Below are 21,066 nucleotides of genomic sequence, written 5' to 3'. Positions count from 1 at the left end.
CTGGTGTTGATGCACTGTTGTTGTTGAAGCACCTAGTAACAACACCTGACTACACTGTGAGTATGGAAGGGATGTTGGGTTTGAAAAAGTAAATTGACACTGATTAAAATGGTGTGTTCTTCAAAATATCACATTTAAGATGCTTAACAATGCATATAAGGCTGTCTATTTCTTGTAAATGTTTTGATGAGTTAACTCTGTGGTATAGGCTAACTGTTGGTATAAAATGTATATTAGAGGGTGTATATGTGTAGGCCAATGGTGTGAAGAAAGCAGACAGATAGTCTGACACTTAGTTAACCTGTGATGGGAACGTTTCTGAAACACCAACACAATGACTTGACGGGCTGAGACATCAAAGCTTCTGCATTAACATTTCTTCAGACTCAGAGTTGATGGAAAGAACTGAAGCAATCTCTGTCAGTCTTCTCATGACAGAAATTGTACTATCACTGGAAAGACTAAAGTCAGCTCATATTCAAGAAACCAAACTTTTGCTATTTGTCCGTAATGAGAAAAACGATAATATGGTCAATTGGCACAGACACTTTTATACAAAGCATCTTAAGAGTTAACAGAGTGTTATATTGTGTATAGTTCCACACGCATACGACCCCAACACCACACTAGATAAGGAACCGCAGCATGATATGAAGAGACACGCCGAGGCTTCAATAATCTGACAAATCACTAGCACAGGAAATGCATAGGTTATTTTCTACTGGCAGACAATCTGTTTAGCTGCTGCTAATACATTAAACACTAACCCATATTTTCTTCTGACTGTACAAATGATGTTCAGTTACAGTGGGGAAAAAAAGTATTTAGTCAGCCACCAATTGTGCAAGTTCTCCCACTTAAAAAGATGAGAGGCCTGTAATTTTCATCATAGGTACACGTCAACTATGACAGACAAATTGAGAAAAAAAAATACAGATTTTTTTTTTTTTTTTATGAATTTATTAGCAAATTATGGTGGAAAATAAGTATTTGGTCACCTACAAACAAGCAAGATTTCTGGCTCTCACAGACCTGTAACTTCTTCTTTAAGAGGCTCCTCTGTCCTCCACTCGTTACCTGTATTAATGGCACCTGTTTGAACTTGTTATCAGTATAAAAGACACCTGTCCACAACCTCAAACAGTCACACTCCAAACTCCACTATGGCCAAGACCAAAGAGCTGTCAAAGGACACCAGAAACAAAATTGTAGACCTGCACCAGGCTGGGAAGACTGAATCTGCAATAGGTAAGCAGCTTGGTTTGAAGAAATCAACAGTGGGAGCAATTATTAGGAAATGGAAGACCACTGATAATCTCCCTCGATCTGGGGCTCCACGCAAGATCTCACCCCGTGGGGTCAAAATGATCACAAGAACGGTGAGCAAAAATCCCAGAACCACACGGGGGGACCTAGTGAATGACCTGCAGAGAGCTGGGACCAAAGTAACAAAGCCTACCATCAGTAACACACTATGCCGCCAAGGACTCAAATCCTGCAGTGCCAGACGTGTCCCCCTGCTTAAGCCAGTACATGTCCAGGCCCGTCTGAAGTTTGCTAGAGTGCATTTGGATGATCCAGAAGAGGATTGGGAGAATGTCATATGGTCAGATGAAACCAAAATATAACTTTTTGGTAAAAACTCAACTCGTCGTGTTTGGAGGACAAAGAATGCTGAGTTGCATCCAAAGAACACCATACCTACTGTGAAGCATGGGGGTGGAAACATCATGCTTTGGGGCTGTTTTTCTGCAAAGGGACCAGGACGACTGATCCATTTAAAGGAAAGAATGAATGGGGCCATGTGAGATTTTGAGTGAAAACCTCCTTCCATCAGCAAGGGCATTGAAGATGAAACGTGGCTGGGTCTTTCAGCATGACAATGATCCCAAACACACCGCCCGGGCAACGAAGGAGTGGCTTCGTAAGAAGCATTTCAAGGTCCTGGAGTGGCCTAGCCAGTCTCCAGATCTCAACCCCATAGAAAATCTTTGGAGGGAGTTGAAAGTCTGTGTTACCCAGCGACAGTCCCAAAACATCACTGCTCTAGAGGAGATCTGCATGGAGGAACGTTTGACCTGTGTCATTGCCAACAAAGGGTATATAACAAAGTATTGAGAAACTTTTGTTATTGACCAAATACTTATTTTCCACCATCATTTGCAAATAAATTCATTAAAAATCCTACAATGTGATTTTCTGGATTTTCTTTTCTCATTTTGTCTGTCATAGTTGACGTGTACCTATGATGAAAATTACAGGCCTCTCTCATCTTTTTAAGCAGGAGAACTTGCACAATTGGTGGCTGACTAAATACTTTTTTTTCCCACTGTATTTCAGAGAAAGGTTGATCTCAATCTCCAAATATATAGTTGAAATAGTATAATTCTGGGTCTTGGGTTTTCGTCTCAGGTTATTTGGACGTATCAGCATTGGGCGAAGGCGGTGCTTAAACTGCTTCGACGGATGACAAACACAGGTGAAAATATCTGAACAAATTACACACGCTTTTAGTTCTGGTTTAACCGAGAGTACCCAATCAAGCATGAGCATGATTGGTATGATATATGATATGATATGCCAGACTAAGATGTCACACTGTCCTTCCTGGAGATGATCATGGTTTCTTGGCACACCTTTCACCTCTGCAGTAAACTGTCACTTTAAAAATACCCCACCTTCTTCCTCACATCAATGAAGAACACTAAAATAGATACAGGCTCTAAACTGTAAACCTTCCTTTAGGCGTATGGGGCGTCTCTGTGTCAAGAGTTGAGGCACTCAGAGTTAGCCTGTGTGCTCAGATGTTGGAGTGGGTATGGAGTGTTGAACTGTGGGTTATGGTGAGGAGAAGTCTATGGACTGGACATAAATTAAGCCTAGTCATGGACTATGAAGGACTGTCAATATAGATTAAAAGTACTAGCACCAAGCTAGTGTGACTGTGAGGGAGGGAGGCCGGGTTAAGTACTGTACCTGTATCTCCAGTTCAGAGATCTGTTGCTGCAGCTCGGCCATGGCAGCGATGTTGTCAGCCTCTCTCAGCCTCACCGCCATCACCTCCTCCTTGTTCTGAAACAAACAAATGAACAAACAATGTCAAGCCAGAGTGTCACCGAAAATGAAATGTTAATTCGCACACCACCATGAGTCTCCCATTTGAGGCGCAGAGTTGACTTTATTGTAGAAAAGATAGGCTAACTGCCACACAAACAAATGGCTTTTACCTCCACTGAAGTAATGTTTCTAGAGAGTGTTATTAAAGACATGTTGACAGCCATTACATACTGTAAGCCCCAGGGTCACAACAAGGTGCATTTGTGTGCTACACTTAACACAAACGTTGAACCTTCTGAAACAGTTGTTTAGTATGATTCCTGCAGTAATCCCCGAGAGACAAGGGGTGTTGCTGATCTGCAGAGAGCAGTTTAAAACACACACACACACACACGTTTAACAACATCAACAGCACAGAGATGTTATCTGAAGATGTCAAGCAAAACAAACTGCTTCCCTCTTCAGAACCGGGACTCTGAAGATCTGATTTTAACAAGAAGCAATGGATCAGATAAAGGATGATTTTGACAACTCAAACTCAAGGTTTTCAATATTTCCAGTTTGACTGATTGTGGGGCTGATACACTCATACCCTTTTCACACCATCATGCCGACCCAAACCAAACGGTGTATTTTCTTTTCACACTGTCCTTTCCGGTATGGTTCCCGCTACTATGGTGGATGCATAACCAGGCCAGCACAGTACAGCTCAGTTTGTCTCAGCTCGGTTCGACTCAGAAGTGTGTATAGGGTATCAGTGGAGAAGCATCCCATCACCTGGTTGGCTATAGTCATCCCAACAGCAGACAGACTCTTTCTTACCTTGCACTCAATCTCCGCCTGTTTGCGTTTGATCTCCTGCAGCTGAACGTGTAGGCCCTTATTCTGGGCCGTCAGCACAGTCACACGCTCCTGAAAGCCCCGCCCCTCCTGCTCCGCCCGACGCAGCTGGTTGCTATGGATCTGGTTCTGCCGGCGGGGAAGGATATGGAAGGTAAATATTGGGAGGGGGCAGTTTCCTCATTACACATTTCTATTATATCACAAGAGGCAACCCATTTAAAGCAAGTTCTATAGCTTGAATCTGCTAAATGGCATTGTTCACCTACTACATTAGAAAGTAGTAACTGAAAATGTTTGCCCTATTCAACTCTGAATACAACACATCCTTATGGGAGCGCCTGATACTTTGACAGTTAAGAATATGTACCTCTGCTGCCCCCTCGTGGTTGGACAAGGCAATAGAAGAGGCCATTTGACTACTCCCACACATGCATGTGAAGATTCATTGGTACTAGGGCTGCATGACATGTTTATCAGCGTAACATTTTTTTATGCCGTTAATCGCGACTCCATTTCTTCACCGAACGGAACCTTTTAAGCGCATATATTTCTGCACGGACCCTTTCAAGCGCAGAACACAACAAGGAACAAATCAAATCAAATGTATTGGTCACATACGAGTTTAGCAGATGTTATTGCGGGTGTAGTGAAATCCTTGTGTTTCTAGCTCCAACAGTGCAGTAATATCTAACAAGTAATATCTAACAATTTCACAACATATACCCAATACACACAAATCTAAGTAAAGCAATGGAATTAAGAATATATAAATAAATATATGGACGAGCAATGTCAGAGCGGCATAGACTAAGATACAGTAGAATAGTATAGAATACAGTGAGTGATGCAAGATATGTAAACATTATTAAAGTGACTAGTGTTCCATTTATTAAAGTGGCCAGTGCTTTCTAATCTATGTATATAAGCAGCAGCCTCTAATGTGCTAGTGAAGGCTATTTAACAGTCTGATGGCCTTGAGATAGAAGCTGTTTTTCAGTCTCTCGGTCCCAGCTTTGATGCACCTGTACTGACCTCGCCTTCTGGACGATAGCGGGGTGAACAGGCAGTGGCTCAGGTGGTTGTTCTCCGTGATGATCCTTTTGGCCTTCCTGTGACATCGGGTGCTGTAAGTGTCCTGGAGGGCTGGTAGTTTGCCACCGGTGATGCGTTGGGCAGACCGCACCACCCTCTGGAGAGCCCTGCAGTTGCGGGCGGTGCAGTTGCCGTACCAGGCGGTGATACAGCCCGACAGGATGCTCTCAATTGTACATCTGTAAAGGTTTGTGAGGGTTCTAGGTGCCAAGCCAAATTTCTTCAGCCTCCTGAGGTTGAAGAGGCGATGTTGCGCCTTCTTCACAACACTGTCTTTGTGGGTGGACCATTTCAGTTTGTCAGTGATGTGTACGCCGAGGAACTTGAAGCTTTCCACCTTCTCCACTGCGGTCGCGTCGATGTGGATAGGGGGGTGTTCCCTCTGCTGTTTCCTGAAGTCCACGATCATCTCCTTTGTTTTGTTGACATTGAGTGAGAGGTTATTTTTCCTGGCACCACACGCTCAGAGCCCTTACCTCCTCCCTGTAGGCTGTCTCGTCATTATTGGTAATCAAGCCTACTACTGTTGTGTCGTCTGCAAACTTGATGATTAAGTTGGAGGCGTGCTTGGCCATGCAGTCATGGGTGAACAGGGAGTACAGGAGGGGACTGAGCACACACCCTTGTGTTGAGGATCAGCGAAGTGGAGGTGTTGTAACCTACCTTCACCACCTGGGGGAGGCCCGTCAGGAAGTCCAGGACCCAGTTGCACAGGGCGGGGTTCAGACCCAGGGCCCAGAGCTTAATGATGAGCTTGGAGGGTACTATGGTGTTTAATGCTGAGCTATAGTCAATGAACAGCATTCTTACATTGGTATTCCTCTTGTCCAGATGGGATAGAGCAGTGTGCAGTGTGATGGCAATTGCATAGTCTGTGGATCTATTGGGGCGGTAAGCAAATTTAAGTGGATCTAGGGTGGCAGGTAAAATAGAGGTGATATGATCCTTGACTAGTCTCTCAAAGCACTTCATGATGACAGAAGTGAGTGCTATGGGGCGATAGTCATTTAGTTCAGTTACCTTTGGTTTCTTGGGTACAGGGACAATGGTGGCCATCTTGAAGCATGTGGGGACAGCAGACTGGGATAGGGAGAGATTGAATATGTCTGTAAACACACCAGCCAGATGGTCTGCACATGCTCTGAGGACGGGACTAGGGATGCCATCTGGGCCATCAGCCAATGCGCGGGTTAACACGCTTAAAAGTCTTACTGACGTCGGCCATGGAGAAGGAGAGCCCACAGTCCTTGGTAGCAGGCCGCGTCGGTGGTACTGTATTATCCTCAAAGCGGGCGAAGAAGGTGTTTAGCTTGTCCGGGAGCAAGACGTCGGTGTCCCCGACGTGGCTGGTTTTCCTTTTGTAGTCTGTGATTGTCTGTAGACCCTCGTGTCTGAGCCGATGAATTGTGACTCCACTTTGTCCCTATACTGACGTTTTGCCTGTTTGATTGCGGAGGGAATAACTACACTGTTTGTATTCTGCCATTTTCCCAGTCACCTTGCCATGGTTAAATGTGGTGTTTCGCGCTTTCAGTTTGCGCGAATGCTGCCATCTATCCACGGTTTCTGGTTAGGGTAGGTTTTAATAGTCACAGTGGGTACAACATCTCCTATACACTTCCTGATAAACTCAGTCACCGTATCAGTATATACGTCGATATTATTATTTGAAGCTACCCGGAAAATATCCCAGTCCGCGTGATCAAAACAATCTTGAAGCGTGGATTCCGATTGGTCAGACCAGCGTTGAATAGTCCTTAGCATGGGTACTTCCTGTTTGAGTTTCTGCCTATAGGAAGGGAGGAGCAAAATTGAGTCGTGGTCAGATTTGCCGAAAGGAGGGCCGGGGGAGGCCCTTGTATGCATCCCGGAAGTTGGAGTAGCAGTGGTCGAGTGTTTTAGCAGCGCGAGTACTAAAGTCGATGTGTTGATAGAACTTCAGCAACCTTTTCCTCAAGTTTGCTTTGTTAAAATCCCCAGCTACAATAAATGCAGCCTCAGGATATGTGGTTTCCAGTTTGTATAGAGTCCAGTGAAGTTCTTTGAGGGCCGTCGTGGTATCGGCTTGAGTGGGGATACACACGGTTGTGACTATAACCATTTGATTTGATTGTGAGGTATTCTAGGTCGGGTGAACAAAATGACTTGAGTTCCTGTATGTTATCACAACTACACCATGAGTCGTTAATCATAAAACATACACCTCCGCCCTTCTGCTTCCGGGAGAGATATTTATTCCTGTCTGCGCAATGAACTGAGAACTCAACTGGCTGGACCGACTCGGACAGTATATCCCGAGAGAGCCATGTTTCCGTGAAACAGAGGATGTTACAATCCCTGATGTCTCTCTGGAAAGAAACCCTCGCCCTGAGCTCATCAACTTTATTATCCAGAGACTGAACATTAGCGAGTAATATACTCGGAAGCGGTGGGTGGTGTGCACGCCTCCTAAGTCGGACTAGAAGGCCACTCCAAGTACCTCTCCTCCGGCGTTGTTTTGGGTCGGCCTCTGGAATCAGTTCAATTGCCCTGGGGGGTGCGAACAAAGGATCCGCTTCGAGAAAGTCGCATTCCTGGTTGTAATGCTGGTAGTGCTGGTGAGTTACCGCCGCTCTGATAGCCAATAGTTCTTCCCGGCTGTATGTAATAACACAAACAATTTTCTGGGCTAATAACGTAATAAATAATACATCGCATTACAGTCAATGCTAGCACCTTTACATCGCTGAAGACCTTGTGCCTCTAGCCAAAATCATGTCAAAGTTAAGCCCAATATTACCGGAGCTACGTTTTTTATTTTTTCTGCGGACTCGTGTGCATGTCGCGGGCCGTTTTAAATTACTTTGATAACAAACATTGTTTAGCTAGCTAGTCATGTTACCCAACTAGCAACCTGATAACTTGACCACTGACTAGGCTATGCAGAAATGCGGATGGCACAGGAAGAACTGAAAAGGGATTGGCTTCTCAAAGAGTTGCTTCAAAGGTGGGGTGTGTATGATTGTGTGTGTGCGTGTGTGTGTGTGAGACAGAGGATGTGTGAGAGAGCGGGAGCAAGTGGGCGAGTTCGTTTTATATGGCCCGGTGCCCCAGGTGGGTGGAGATTTCACTTAAAGACCAATGGAATGGCCTAAAATGTACAAACTCCGCCCACCCGGGGCACCGGGCCATACAAAACGAACTCGCCCAGCGAGAGGGCGATTGTGGAGGCCTTTGTGTGTAAAGTTATCTGAACAGTACAGATGGTTACAGTGTTTTCATAACATTGTTGGACAAGTTTAAAAGCTCTTTGTTCTTTGTACCCATAGAGCCAGTAATTATTTCCTATAGTCACAATCATTTAGAATGCCTGAAGCTTTAACAGTACTTAAAGCTGTGTGTATGTGTGTGTGTGTGCGTGTGTGAGAAAGAGACAGAGAGAGTGTGTGCTGTGCACAAGTGTTAAAACTTCAAGAACATTGATAAGAGGGAGTAGGCCTACTGAAAAGCTTTGTTTAGGGCCAATTTTGAGCAAATTCAAAAATGTACTCCATTATTTTTATCATTTGACAGCCATAACTGGTACACTACTAATATTTCTACAAAGGCTGAACTGTGTCTGTCTTACTGACCTGTGTCTCCAGCTCCATCATCCTCTGACGAGTCTCTCTGAGTTCTGCCTGGGCCTCAGCCTCCCGTAGCCTGACACTCATCAGCTCGTCCTGTAGCTCAGACACAGCATTCTTCCTAGGGCTGTCCTTCCAGCGGCCCGCCGTACGCGCCAGGTGACGCTATAGGAGCAGGGGGAGAGGGGGGAAGCACGCAGTCAACCAAAGATGTTATGCAACTAAAATAGCTGAGTCCTCAACTCATACACACATGGAGATTGAGCAAGATGACAAAAATACATTTAACATCTATATCCGGTATAATCATATTAATCCTCTATGGGTCTCTTAGTGCTGTGTCTTGGACATGGTCCTCTGTAGCTCAGCTGGTAGAGCACGGCGCTTGTAACGCCAAGGTAGTGGGTTCGATCCCCGGGACCACCCATACACAAAAATGTATGCACGCACGACTGTAAGTCGCTTTGGATAAAAGCGTCTGCTAATTGGCATATTATTATTATATTATTACTCATGGTACAGCTGAGATAGTCAAGTCACACTCATATCAAATTGTATTTTAAGTTCATCAGTTTCAATACACTATAGACCTACAGAAGGAAAGTGTGTTGGTGTGTTTGAATCTTCCATGTGTGTGTACGGTGTGGAGAATAGATTTTCGTCCTCACCTGCCAGTGCTCCTCCAGGTCTCTGACCTGTTGTCTGAGTTCCTTCAGCCCCATCACAGCTTCAGCCTCTCTCAGCTTCACTGCTATCAGCTCCTCCTGCAACCGCACCACGTTGGTGTCATCTGGCAGGGACGTGTTCCTCTGGGGGACAGACAGAAACACAGACACAACCAAAACAATGACTGAGAAGACTCAACTTCAGGATGCTTATGTCATGGACCAGGAGAGGGACAGTAAAATACCAGGGATGCGTTCAGCAGGGCACAACATTGTGGAATTTTCAGATATAAATATATTACGTAGGAAAAAACTCTAGTCTCTACATGTAGAAAAGGAATCACGTCCGCTCTAGTCATGACATTTCTATCTGCAATATCCCACAACGTTTGCCTATTCCAGACGGAATGCCTGACAGAGGTATGGGACTAGGAGGCACTGTGACAGTGAGTGAATTGATGATAGACAGTCTGAGCCAGTTAACACACCTTCTCTATGTCCAGGATCTTGTCTTGCATCTCCTTGAGGGCACACTGGGACTCAGCCTCCTTTAGCCTGGCCTGAACCAGCTCTCTCTCCAACTGCAGGATGGACTCCTTTGTGTAGAGCGGGTTGCCCTTCTACAGTAGCGAGGAAGCGGGAGGAGAAAGAGGAAGAGGAGAGAGGAAGGAAGAGGAGAGAGAGAGTGAGGAAGAGATCTAGAGCTTTATCGGACTCCGGGAAACCAGCCCATAGTGTCCTTAAGGTTAGTCTGAGTAGGAATAATGTGTTGAATCTTGAAATAACTGGTAATTCATAACTACCTACTTCAAAATCACATTACAATACACACATTGTTTCGAAACAATATATATGTAATGTATAACAATATACAGTGAGGAAAAAAGTATTTGATCCCCTGCTGATTTTGTACGTTTGCCCACTGACAAAGAAATGATCAGTCTATAATTTTAATGGTAGGTTTATTTGAACAGTGAGAGACAGAATAACAACAAAAAAATCCAGAAAAACACATGTCAAAAATGTTATAAATTGATTTGCATTTTAATGAGGGAAATAAGTATTTGACCCCCTCGCAATCAGAAAGATTTCTGGCTCCCAGGTGTCTTTTATACAGGTAACGAGCTGAGATTAGGAGCACACTCTTAAAGGGAGTGCTCCTAATCTCAGCTTGTTACCTGTATAAAAGACACATGTCCACAGAAGCAATCAATCAGATTCCAAACTCTCCACCATGGCCAAGGCCAAAGAGCTCTCCAAGGATGTCAGGGACAAGATTGTAGACCTAAACAAGGCTGGAATGGGCTACAAGACCATCGCCAAGCAGCTTGGTGAGAAGGTGACAACAGTTGGTGCGATTATTCGCAAATGGAAGAAACACAAAATAACTGTCAATCTCCCTCGGCCTGGGGCTCCATGCAAGATCTCACCTCGTGGAGTTGCAATGATCATGGGAACGGTGAGGAATCAGCCCAGAACTACACGGGAGGATCTTGTCAATGATCTCAAGGCAGCTGGGACCATAGTCACCAAGAAAACAATTGGTAACACACTACGCCGTGAAGAACTGAAATCCTGCAGCGCCCGCAAGGTCCCCCTGCACATGAAAGCACATATACAGGGCCATCTGAAGTTTGCCAATGAACATCTGAATGATTCAGAGGAGAACTGGGTGAAAGTGTTGTGGTCAGATGAGACCAAAATCGAGCTCTTTGGCATCAACTCAACTCGCCGTGTTTGGAGGAGGAGGAATGCTGCCTATGACCCCAAGAACACCATCCCCACCATCAAACATGGAGATGGAAACATTATGCTTTGGGGGTGTTTTTCTGCTAAGGGGGCAGGACAACTTCACCGCATCAAAGGGACGATGGACGGGGCCATGTACCGTCAAATCTTGGGTGAGAACCTCCTTCCCTCAGCCAGGGCATTGAAAATGGGTCGTGGATGGGTATTCCAGCATGAAAATGACCCAAAACACACGGCCAAGGCAACAAAGGAGTGGCTCAAGAAGAAGCACATTAAGGTCCTGGACTGGCCTAGCCAGTCTCCAGGCCTTAATCCCATAGAAAATCTGTGGAGGGAGCTGAAGGTTCGAGTTGCCAAACGTCAGCCTCGAAACCTTAATGACTTGGAGAAGATCTGCAAAGAGGAGTGGAACAAAATCCCTCCTGAGATGTGTGCAAATCTGGTGGCCAACTACAAGAAACGTCTGACCTCTGTGATTGCCAACAAGGGTTTTGCCACCAAGTACTAAGTCATGTTTTGCAGAGGGGTCAAATACTTATTTCCCTCAAATGCAAATCAATTTATAACATTTTTTACATGCGTTTTTCTGGATTTTTTTGTTGTTATTCTGTCTCTCACTGTTCAAATAAACATTCCATTAAAATTATAGACTGATCATGTCTTTGTCAGTGGGCAAACGTAAAAAATCAGCAGGGGATCAAATGCTTTTTTCCCTCACGTGTTCTACATTTTCACTCAGGTATACACTACCAGTGAAAAGCTTTAGAACACCTACTCATTCAAGGGTTTTTCTTTATTTTTACTATTTTTTACATTGTAGAATAATAGTGAATACATCAAAACTATGAAATAACACATATGGAATCATGTAGTAACCAAAAACGTGTTAAACAAATCAAAATATATTTTATACTTCAATAAGCCACCCTTTGCCTTGATGACAGCTTTGCACACTCTTGGCATTCTCTCAACCAGCTTCACCTGGAATGCTTTTCCAACAGTCTTGAAGGAGTTCCCACATATGCTGAGCACTTGTTGGCTGCTTTTCCTTCACTCTGCCATCCGACTCATCCCAAACCATCTCAATTTGGTTGAGGTCGGGGGATTGTGAAGGCCAGGTCATCTGATGCAGCACTCCATCACTCTCCTTCTTGGTCAAATAGCCCTTACACAGCCTGGAGGTGTGTTGGGTCATTGTCCTGTTGAAAAACAAATGATAGTCCCACTAAGCGCAAACCAGATGGGATGGCGTATCGCTGCAGAATGCTGTGGAAGCCATGCTGGTTAAGTGTGCCTTGAATTCTAAATAAATCACAGACAGTGTCACCAGTAATGCACCTCCACACCATAACACCTCCTCCTCCATGCTTTACGGTGGGAAATACACATGCGGAGATCATCCGTTCACTAACATCGCGTTTCACAAAGACATGGCAGTTGGAACCAAAAATCTCCAATTTGGACGTCAGACCAAAGGACATATTTCCACCGGTCTAATGTCCATTGCTCGTGTTTCTTGGCCCAAGCAAGCTCTTCTTCTTCTTATTGGTGTCCTTTAGTAGTGGTTACTTGCAGCAATTCAACCATGAAGGCCTGATTCACACAGTCTCCTCTGAACAGTTGATGTTGAGGTGTGTCTGTTACTTGAACTCTGTGAAGCATTTATTTGGGCTGCAATTTCTGAGGCTGGTAACGCTAATGAACTTATCCTCTGCAGCAGAGATAACTCTGGGTCTTCCAATCCCCGTGGATTGATGAGGAATTGAAAAATTGTATGGTTGAGAGGGATGAGGCAAAATAATTACAAATAAGTCTGGCTGTACAACCGATTGGCAAACATATTGCAAATTGAAAAATCATGTGACTAAACTGAATTAAAAGAAGAAGAAACTACACTATGAAACAAAGATAAATGACATAAAAAATGATAGTAAAAAGCTTTGGAGCACCTTAAATGAAATTTTGGGAAATTCATCACAAAACCAACTGATATTGTCAACTACTTTAATGATTTTTTCATTGGCAAGATTAGCAAACTTAGGCATGACATGCCAGCAACAATTGCTGACACTACACATCCAAGTATATCTGACCAAATTATGAAAGACAAACGTTGTAATTTTGAATTCCGTAAAGTGAGTGTGGAAGAAGTGAAAAAAGTATTGTCTATCAACAATGACAAGCCACCGGGGTCTGAGGATAATAGTGGACGATATTGCCACTCCTATTTGCCATATTTTCAATTTAAGCCTACTAGAATGTGTGTGCCCCCAGGCTTGGAGGGAAGCAAAAGTCATTCCGCTACCTAAGAATAGTAAAGCCCCCTTTACTGGCTCAAATAGCCTACCAATTAGCCTAATACCAACCCTTAGTAAACTATTGGAAAAAATTGTGTTAGACCAGATACAATGCTATTTTACAGTAAACAAATTGACAGCAAACTTTCAGTATGCTTATAGAGGACATTCAACAAGCACAGCACATACACAAATGACTGATGATTGGCTAAGAGAAATTGATGATAAAAAGATTGTGGGGGCTGTATTGTTAGACTTCAGTGCGGCTTTTGACATTATCGATCATAGTCTGCTGCTGGAAAAACGTATGTGTTATGGCTTTACTCCACCTGCTCTATTGTGGATACAGTTACCTGTCGAACAGAACACAGAGGGTGTTCTTTAATGGAAGCCTCTCCAACATAATCCAGGTAGAATCAGGAATTCCCCAGGGCAGCTGTCTAGGCCCATTACTTTTTCAATATTTACTAATGACATGCCACTGGCTTTGAGTAAAGCCAGAGTGTCTATGTATGCAGATGACTCAACACTATACATGTCAGCTACTACAGCGACTGAAATGACTGCAACACTTAAGTTGAGTTGCAGTTAGTTTCAGAGTGAGTGGCAAGGAATAAGTTAGTACTAAATATTTCTAGAACTAAAAGCATTGTATTTGGAACAAATCATTCACTAAACTCCAAACCTCAATTAAATATTGTAATAAATAATGTGGAGATTGAGCAAGTTGAGGTGACTAAATTGCTTGGATTAACCCTGGATTGTAAACTGTCATGGTCAAAACATATTGATACAACAGTAGCTAAGATGGGGAGAAGTCTGTCCATAATAAAGCGCTGCTCTAGCTTCTTAACAGCACTATCAACAAGGCAGGTCCTACAGGCTCTAGTTTTATCGCACCTGGACTACTGTTCAGTCGTGTGGTCAGGTGCCACAAAGAGGGACTTAGGAAAATTGCAATTGGCTCAAAACAGGTCAGCACGGCTGGCCCTTGGATGTACACAGAGAGCAAACAATAATAATATGCATGGTAATCTCGCCTGGCTCAAAGTGGAGGAGGGATTTACTTCATCACTGCTTGTGTCTGAGAGGTGTTGACATGTTGAAAGCACCAAGCTGTCTGTATGAACGACTGGCACACAGCTCAGACACCCATGCATACCCCACAAGACATGCCACCAGAGGTCTCTTCACAGTCCCCAAGTCCAGAACAGACTAAGGGAGGCGCACAGTACTACATAGAGCCATGACTACAAGTCCTCATGAGAGCCAGTTTCATCATAGCGCTGGATGGTTTTTGCGACTGCACTTGTTCCGTATTGACTGACCTTCATGTCTTAAAGTAATGATGGACTGTCATTTCTCTTTGCTTATTTGAGGTGTTCTTGCCATGATATGGACTTGGTATTTTACCAAATAGGGCTATCTTCTGTATATTCCCCCCCACCCACCTTGTCACAACACAACTGATTGGCTCAAACGCATTAAATTAACTTTTAAGCAGGCACACCTGTTAATTGAAATGCATTCCAGGTGACTACCTCATGAAGTTGGTTGAGAGAATGCCAAGAGTGTGCAAAGCTGTCATCAAGGCAAAGGGTGGCTATTTGAAGAATCTCAAATATAAAATATATGTTGATTTGTTTAACACTTTTTTGGTTACTACATGATTCCATATGTGTTATTTCATAGTTTTGATGTCTTCACTATTATTCTACAATGTAGAAAATTGTAAAAATAAAGAAAAACTCTTGAATGAGTAGGTGTTCTAAAACTTTTGACCGGTAGTGTATATCAAACATACTGTAGTATTGTACTGTAGTACCTTGTTCAACTGCTCACCGTTAACAACCTCTCTAAAATACACCAAGTAGTATGGCACTTCACTTTCAAAAACATATTCTCAATTTCACTGTTGATTTCCACAGAGGACAACAAATGAGCTTCCCTCTTCCAACTCATTATAAATGTTTTATGGATATAGCAGCACATTATGTAAAACACTGCTTCATTCCCTGCAGTGCAGACATTATCATCTCAACATGTTTCACCTTATCAATATTAAAAGGGTATGTTTGGCCAATGGATATACAGCACCAAGAGAGGGTCCTGCTGGCTGGGGTACCATCCATTGAACACCCATACATCAGATGCTTATAAATTCATGAATCCGTTCCTGGGAGTATGTTAATGACTGAAAAAGGTAGCTGCACTGCGTCAAAAAGCATGTCCCGATTTGAAGTCATGCATGCAAACAGGATCATTATGTATAGTGAGAGAGTGCGAGACAGCGAGTGTGTTCTGTAGTGGAGAGGTAGGGAGAATCCATATCCACTGTCACCATCACTGACTGCAGTTTTGTTGCTAAGCAACGTACACATTTCAATTGGCCAGGCCTGGTGATCCTCCCTCCCATTGGGGGCACTATAATAAGTGCCATTTAGAAGGTGCTTTAATCCAAAGCAATTTACAGTACAGGGAGTACATACATTCACATACTAAAAATGTGTCTCTTGCTTTTCCATCACCACCAGAGGCATCATGCCCATAGGCGGCACAGGTGCACGTTCCCCATCAGATCTGCCCTGTTTAAAATAAAATACAAAAATATATTTTGGTTGTTTCTCTGTAATACTACTAGCCACCTATCAAATTTATGAAGTTGGCTTTAACTAGCCCAGATTGGGAACCTATCTCCCAACCTCATAACTGGCTACCAAGAAGAAGCCATTTCAGACTATAAATCAAGTTAGATTAGCTAGCTTGCTACTGGCAAGGTTGGTAGACTTTAGAAAAGCAAGCAATTAGTAAATGTACTGAATAAGACTCACATTCCTTTCAATCTTTTGCCTAGATTTTAGCAGAGAAGCATTTTTTGTTTCTTTAAAAAAAATTACCACCAGTCAGGAGGATACAGACAGCTCAAGAGGTATGCTTAGATATGCAGAAAAATACATATTTTTTACATAGAATTAAGCTTATCCTCACAGCCATCCTCACATTGTGCCCCCTCAGATGTGTGGGGTGCATGACGCCCCTGATCACCTACCAACTGAGCCATACTGGACCTTCAACTTGAGCACTGTGCTACTCCTTACCAATAGGGGTCTCTGCTGGAGTTCCCTGATGGTGCTCTGTGCTAGCTCCAGCTGAGCTGTGGCCTCTCCGCTCTGCTGCCTGACCGTGGCCAGCTCCCGCATGACCAGGTAGGTCTCCTCTGCCTCCTGGGCACGTGTCACTTGTCCCTTTAGGACATAACCAACCGAGGGGTAGGATGAGCAGGGAGCACCACGGGGGTGGGATGGACGGAAGGGACGGGCAAATCAAAGATTATATAAAAGTGGGATTGGTAGTTTTGAAACGCATGCCGTTTTATTTCTCTGCAAATGTTTTTGATTGAGTCTCATTGGTTGACTCTGATTGATAGCTCTAAGCATTTTATATTTTGGCATGGTTCGAGATACTTGGGCATGCTGTTATGGGTGATTAGTTTTAGCCAAAGCGATCTGATTTCAATGTCCTCATTTTACATTAATTGATTTTAAAAATACTGTAATCAAAAAACAATTTATTGTGCCATCATTTAAAGGTAAAATTATGAGCATGCAAAAGCTATGTTGAGATAGAGAGAAATCTGAGAGGTGAAAAGTGCAACGTGAGGGGTGGGTGGGGGGGTAAAGGAGGAGAAAATAAAGTTTATACCTGGATCAATCTATCTGCCAAGGAAGCACTTTCCTACAAAACAGAAATATCCACAAGAGAGAGACCAAATAACACACAGTTATAACCTAAATAAATTGACAAAACACTTGATTTTGTTTTAAAAGGGAAATTCAATATTCATTGTCCTTCCTCCATCATTTTGGCAACCGATTAAGTCTATACGTAATTAATTAACAATTTGAGACAAATCCTAACTTCCACTTCAGTTTATTTTCACTTAGCCATGCATGCATTGATGTCAATGGGAGGAGTTAGGATTCGCCCCATAGTGTCTTAGTAATTGAGCCAGTTTCGGAGGTAGTAAAGGAACATGGTCTTCAAGGGTGGTGGTGATGATAAGTCGCTGTGATAAGGTTGTGGGGGGTAAAAATTAGAATTAGGTGGTGGTGGTGAGACAGACAACATGGTGATGAGTTTCAGACAGGCAAAGCAGAATAATAAGGCTAAAAAGGGCTAAGCGGGAAAGCGGCATTAGAAGTTAGCCATAAACAGCACAATTACAGTTGTTTAGATGAAGCCATGCTTTTTTAGGTTCGTGCCACACGGTTACGTTTTAGAAGCTTTTGAGTCATTCCAGTTAATATTTTGGGTATGAAGTTGCATCCTGTTGTTTGAAGCGATACTGTGATATGAGTGAGTGGTTATGTCCCAGACAGAGCCTGGTCGTTTGGGACAGATACGGAGGCTGTCCTCTGCCCAGGCCGCATTCATGGCGCCCTGGTGCTCTGACCAGTCCTGGCAATGCCTGTATCTTTGTGCTCTGACAAACACAGCGGACAATCCAAACAACATGCGCAACAACGGCAGCCGTGTACTCTGGCATGCAGTGCTCCTCTGCATCATCTTAGAGTGTACAACCATCACTCTCACAGTGAGTCCCATCAAGCGTATTACAGTTACAGCTTTAGTTAGTTAGTGTCCGGTGGAATTACAAAGAGCCCCAGAATGTAGCCTTGTGGAGCTCCACAGCCCGCTACAGTTTTAGAGTTTGACTTACCTGGTCCTGAGTGTGGATCTCAAGACTGAGACATGCATCTCAATGGAAGACCTGCATTCCAAAGCCAACTAGCATCCCTTTATCCAATAAGATACACACTGACAACACTCATTCTCCCCGTCAGTGATTGGACATTGGACAGACAGCCCACACCAGCACAGCCCAGTTAGTAACAACAACTCTGCCATGTGTCTTTAGTGACCAACGAGAGACACATGATGCATGAACAAGTACTTGATGGGTTAATGTATGTAGGGGGGGTTATGGTCTTGTTGTGTGAATAGCCACGACAAGGGTCCACTGGTATAATATGGCTTATTATTATGACTGGTGTCATGACATAGGATGGCAAGGAGTGCCACGGTTCAACTTGTAACAACCTCTTTCAACTCCTCCTTTTCACTCACTTTCTCCAGTGTGTCTATCCTCTGTTTCAGCAGTCTGTTCTCTGTGCGCAACCTCTGCAAAACAAGGACACACAACACACACAAGATCATTATTCCAAACATCATACACAACTGGGTTTTTAAGTACAGTGCACTCAACTTAGGGAGGGCGGTTATAGTGATCAACCGCTTATAATGATCAAATGGAGCTGTACTGATGTGATGACTATAAGAGTGCATGGGTAATACGGCCAAACTAAAAACTCCACCACTTACCTTAATCTCCACCTGCTCCTCCATCTCCTTAGTTTTGATTGCAGTGTATTCCCTTTCTAACCTGAAAACAGGAGTTATACAGCATCAATACAGAGCACTGGCACCACTTGTACTTGCAGCAAGCATCCATCTCCAGTAACTACTGTTGCCATGACGGCTCAAGGGCCAAATCAATCAATTACATCTGCAGTTGTCACAGACGTGCTTTTACAGTAACCCGGCCTAGACCCCAGAGAGCAAGCAGAAGCGTACTACTCACTTCTTCATCTTCTTGGCATTGTACTTGACGTTATAAGCAGCCAGGATGACCTTGTCTGGTCCACTTTCCAGCTGGTGGGGAATTACCCTCTGAAAGTACTACAGCAGAGCAGGGAAAGACGATGGGTGAGTACCAGACAGACATGCTCAAATAAAGCAACTTCAAGTGTGTTTGTCTTTCAATCTGTATCCCATTGCCTGGTCCCAGATCAGTTTATGCCAACTCTTATGGTCATTGTCACGACAGAACAAACAGATCTGGGACCAGATTATGTATTTTATGCCTGCTAGTAACATTTGCCCCTCAGGGATGAAAAAAGTATATTGAATTGATAATTGTGTGCATTAACTCAGACAGAGTTGTTATTCCAATGGTTATGGCTGCTCAGTCATACCTGTAACATTCCCTCCATATCGAGCTGTATGAGTTCTGCCTGGTTCATCTGTAGGATGGCCAGCCCCACACGGAACACTATCTCTAGACCCTGAGACAAGCATTGCATGATCATAGCATTACATTATCTAGTAACACACGGAACACTATCTTCAGACCCTACGACAAAAGATGCACTGCGTTACCGAGGTGAAATTGAATTTTAGTCCACAAGATTTTACGTTATGTCCTTTTGGCCAAGGCCACCAGAGGGTGCCAATTGCTTGCATTTACTCACAGCCCGTTGTGTTTGCTGTAATTTCTTTACATTTACATTTTACGTCATTTAGCAGACGCTCTTATCCAGAGCGACTTACAGTTAGTGCATACATTATTCTTTTTTATTTATTTTCATACTGGCCCCCCGTGGGAATCGAACCCACAACCCTGGCGTTGCAAACGCCATGCTCTACCAACTGAGCTACCTCCCTGCCGGCCATTCCCTCCCCTACCCTGGACGACGCTGGGCCAATTGTGCGCCGCCCCATTGGTCTCCCGGTTGCGGCCGGCTACAGCAGAGCCTGGATTCGAACCAGGATCTCTAGTGGCACAGCTAGCACTGCGATGCAGTGCCTTAGACCACTGCGCCACTCGGGAGATAATAGTAATACAAACTATATTCTGGACTCACTTGAAGTAGATTGTCAAACATGAGTAAATCAGAAATGTTCTTTAAAGCTACAATCTGGGATTTGTTTTCAGCAAAATGGCAGCCGTGCCACTTGTTTTGGTATACAGTTGAGGGATGGGGATTGCACCTAACTGGACTCACCTCTAACATGAAGATATCAAAGATCCTGGTGGCAACAGGGAGAGGGAATGAGGTGAGGAAGATCGTGAGGAACCAGGAAGAAGCATACATAGAGGTGTGGAAACTCTGGGCCTGGAAGTGGACATGGAGGTCTGGGAGAAGTTCCTGAAGGAGAGAGGGGGATGTTGGGAGAAAGAGAGAGAGAGAGAGATAAATAATATATTAAAACACATAACTTTTTACACATTTTGTTACGTTACAGACTTATTCTAAAATGTATATTACATAATATTTCCCCTCATCAATCTACACACAATACCCCATAATGACAAAGCGAAAACAGGTTTTTTGAATTTACATAAGTATTCAGACCCTTCGCTATGAGACTCGAAATTGAGCTCAGGTGCATCCTGTTTCCATTGATCATCCTTGAGATGTTTCTACAACTTGATTGGAGTCCACCTGTGGTAAATTCAATTGATTGGACATGATTTGGAAAGGCACACACCTGTCTATATAAGCCTGGGTCTAGATGAGACACTGTCCATCTAAGGTTTCCCAGGATCAAGGTGTAACTGTGGACTGCCCTGTATTCAATCTGTATTCATGCCCTGTATTCATGCCCTGCATTCAAGCCCTGTATTCAGCACCAAGCAGGGCTACTGACTCCATTTAAATTCTGCACCATGAACCTACTGTACAACTCCATTGTATTGATAACTATTGTGTTTCCATTTTGGAGAGCAAAAACCAAGCCATGAGGTCGAAGGAATTGTCCGTAGAGGTCCGAGACAGGATTGTGTCGAGGCACAGATCTGGGGAAGAGTACCAAAAAATGTCTGCAGCATTGAAGGTCCCCAAGAACACAGTGGGCTCCATCATTCTTAAATGGAAGAAGTTTGGAACCAAAGACTCTTCCTAGAGCTTGCCGCCT

General features: G+C 43.8%; 1 protein-coding gene across 5 annotated transcripts in view; it reads right to left on the bottom strand.

Annotated features, from left to right (window-relative positions):
• LOC121533917 (ecotropic viral integration site 5 protein homolog) overlaps positions 1 to 21,066 on the bottom strand; it is a 63,272-nt gene that overhangs the window by 8,529 nt on the left and 33,677 nt on the right. For 3 of the 5 annotated variants that reach the window (XM_041840267.2, XM_041840266.2, XM_041840269.2), the window contains 12 exons: positions 20,154 to 20,297; positions 19,344 to 19,433; positions 18,950 to 19,047; positions 18,691 to 18,751; positions 18,436 to 18,489; positions 17,011 to 17,043; positions 16,407 to 16,553; positions 9,751 to 9,882; positions 9,266 to 9,406; positions 8,604 to 8,762; positions 3,880 to 4,026; positions 2,977 to 3,072 (listed from right to left, as the gene is read on the bottom strand). In XM_041840267.2, the coding sequence (XP_041696201.2) occupies positions 2,977 to 3,072; positions 3,880 to 4,026; positions 8,604 to 8,762; positions 9,266 to 9,406; positions 9,751 to 9,882; positions 16,407 to 16,553; positions 17,011 to 17,043; positions 18,436 to 18,489; positions 18,691 to 18,751; positions 18,950 to 19,047; positions 19,344 to 19,433; positions 20,154 to 20,297 (1,302 nt within the window). The remainder of the gene's footprint in view (positions 1 to 2,976; positions 3,073 to 3,879; positions 4,027 to 8,603; positions 8,763 to 9,265; positions 9,407 to 9,750; positions 9,883 to 16,406; positions 16,554 to 17,010; positions 17,044 to 18,435; positions 18,490 to 18,690; positions 18,752 to 18,949; positions 19,048 to 19,343; positions 19,434 to 20,153; positions 20,298 to 21,066) is intronic. The other 2 variants (XM_041840271.2, XM_041840270.2) reach the window with 1 other exon arrangement.

This window comes from Coregonus clupeaformis, chromosome 20 (assembly GCF_020615455.1).
Source record: "Coregonus clupeaformis isolate EN_2021a chromosome 20, ASM2061545v1, whole genome shotgun sequence".
Taxonomy (NCBI): domain Eukaryota; kingdom Metazoa; phylum Chordata; class Actinopteri; order Salmoniformes; family Salmonidae; genus Coregonus; species Coregonus clupeaformis.
This window is presented reverse-complemented; position numbering and strand designations above follow the sequence as displayed.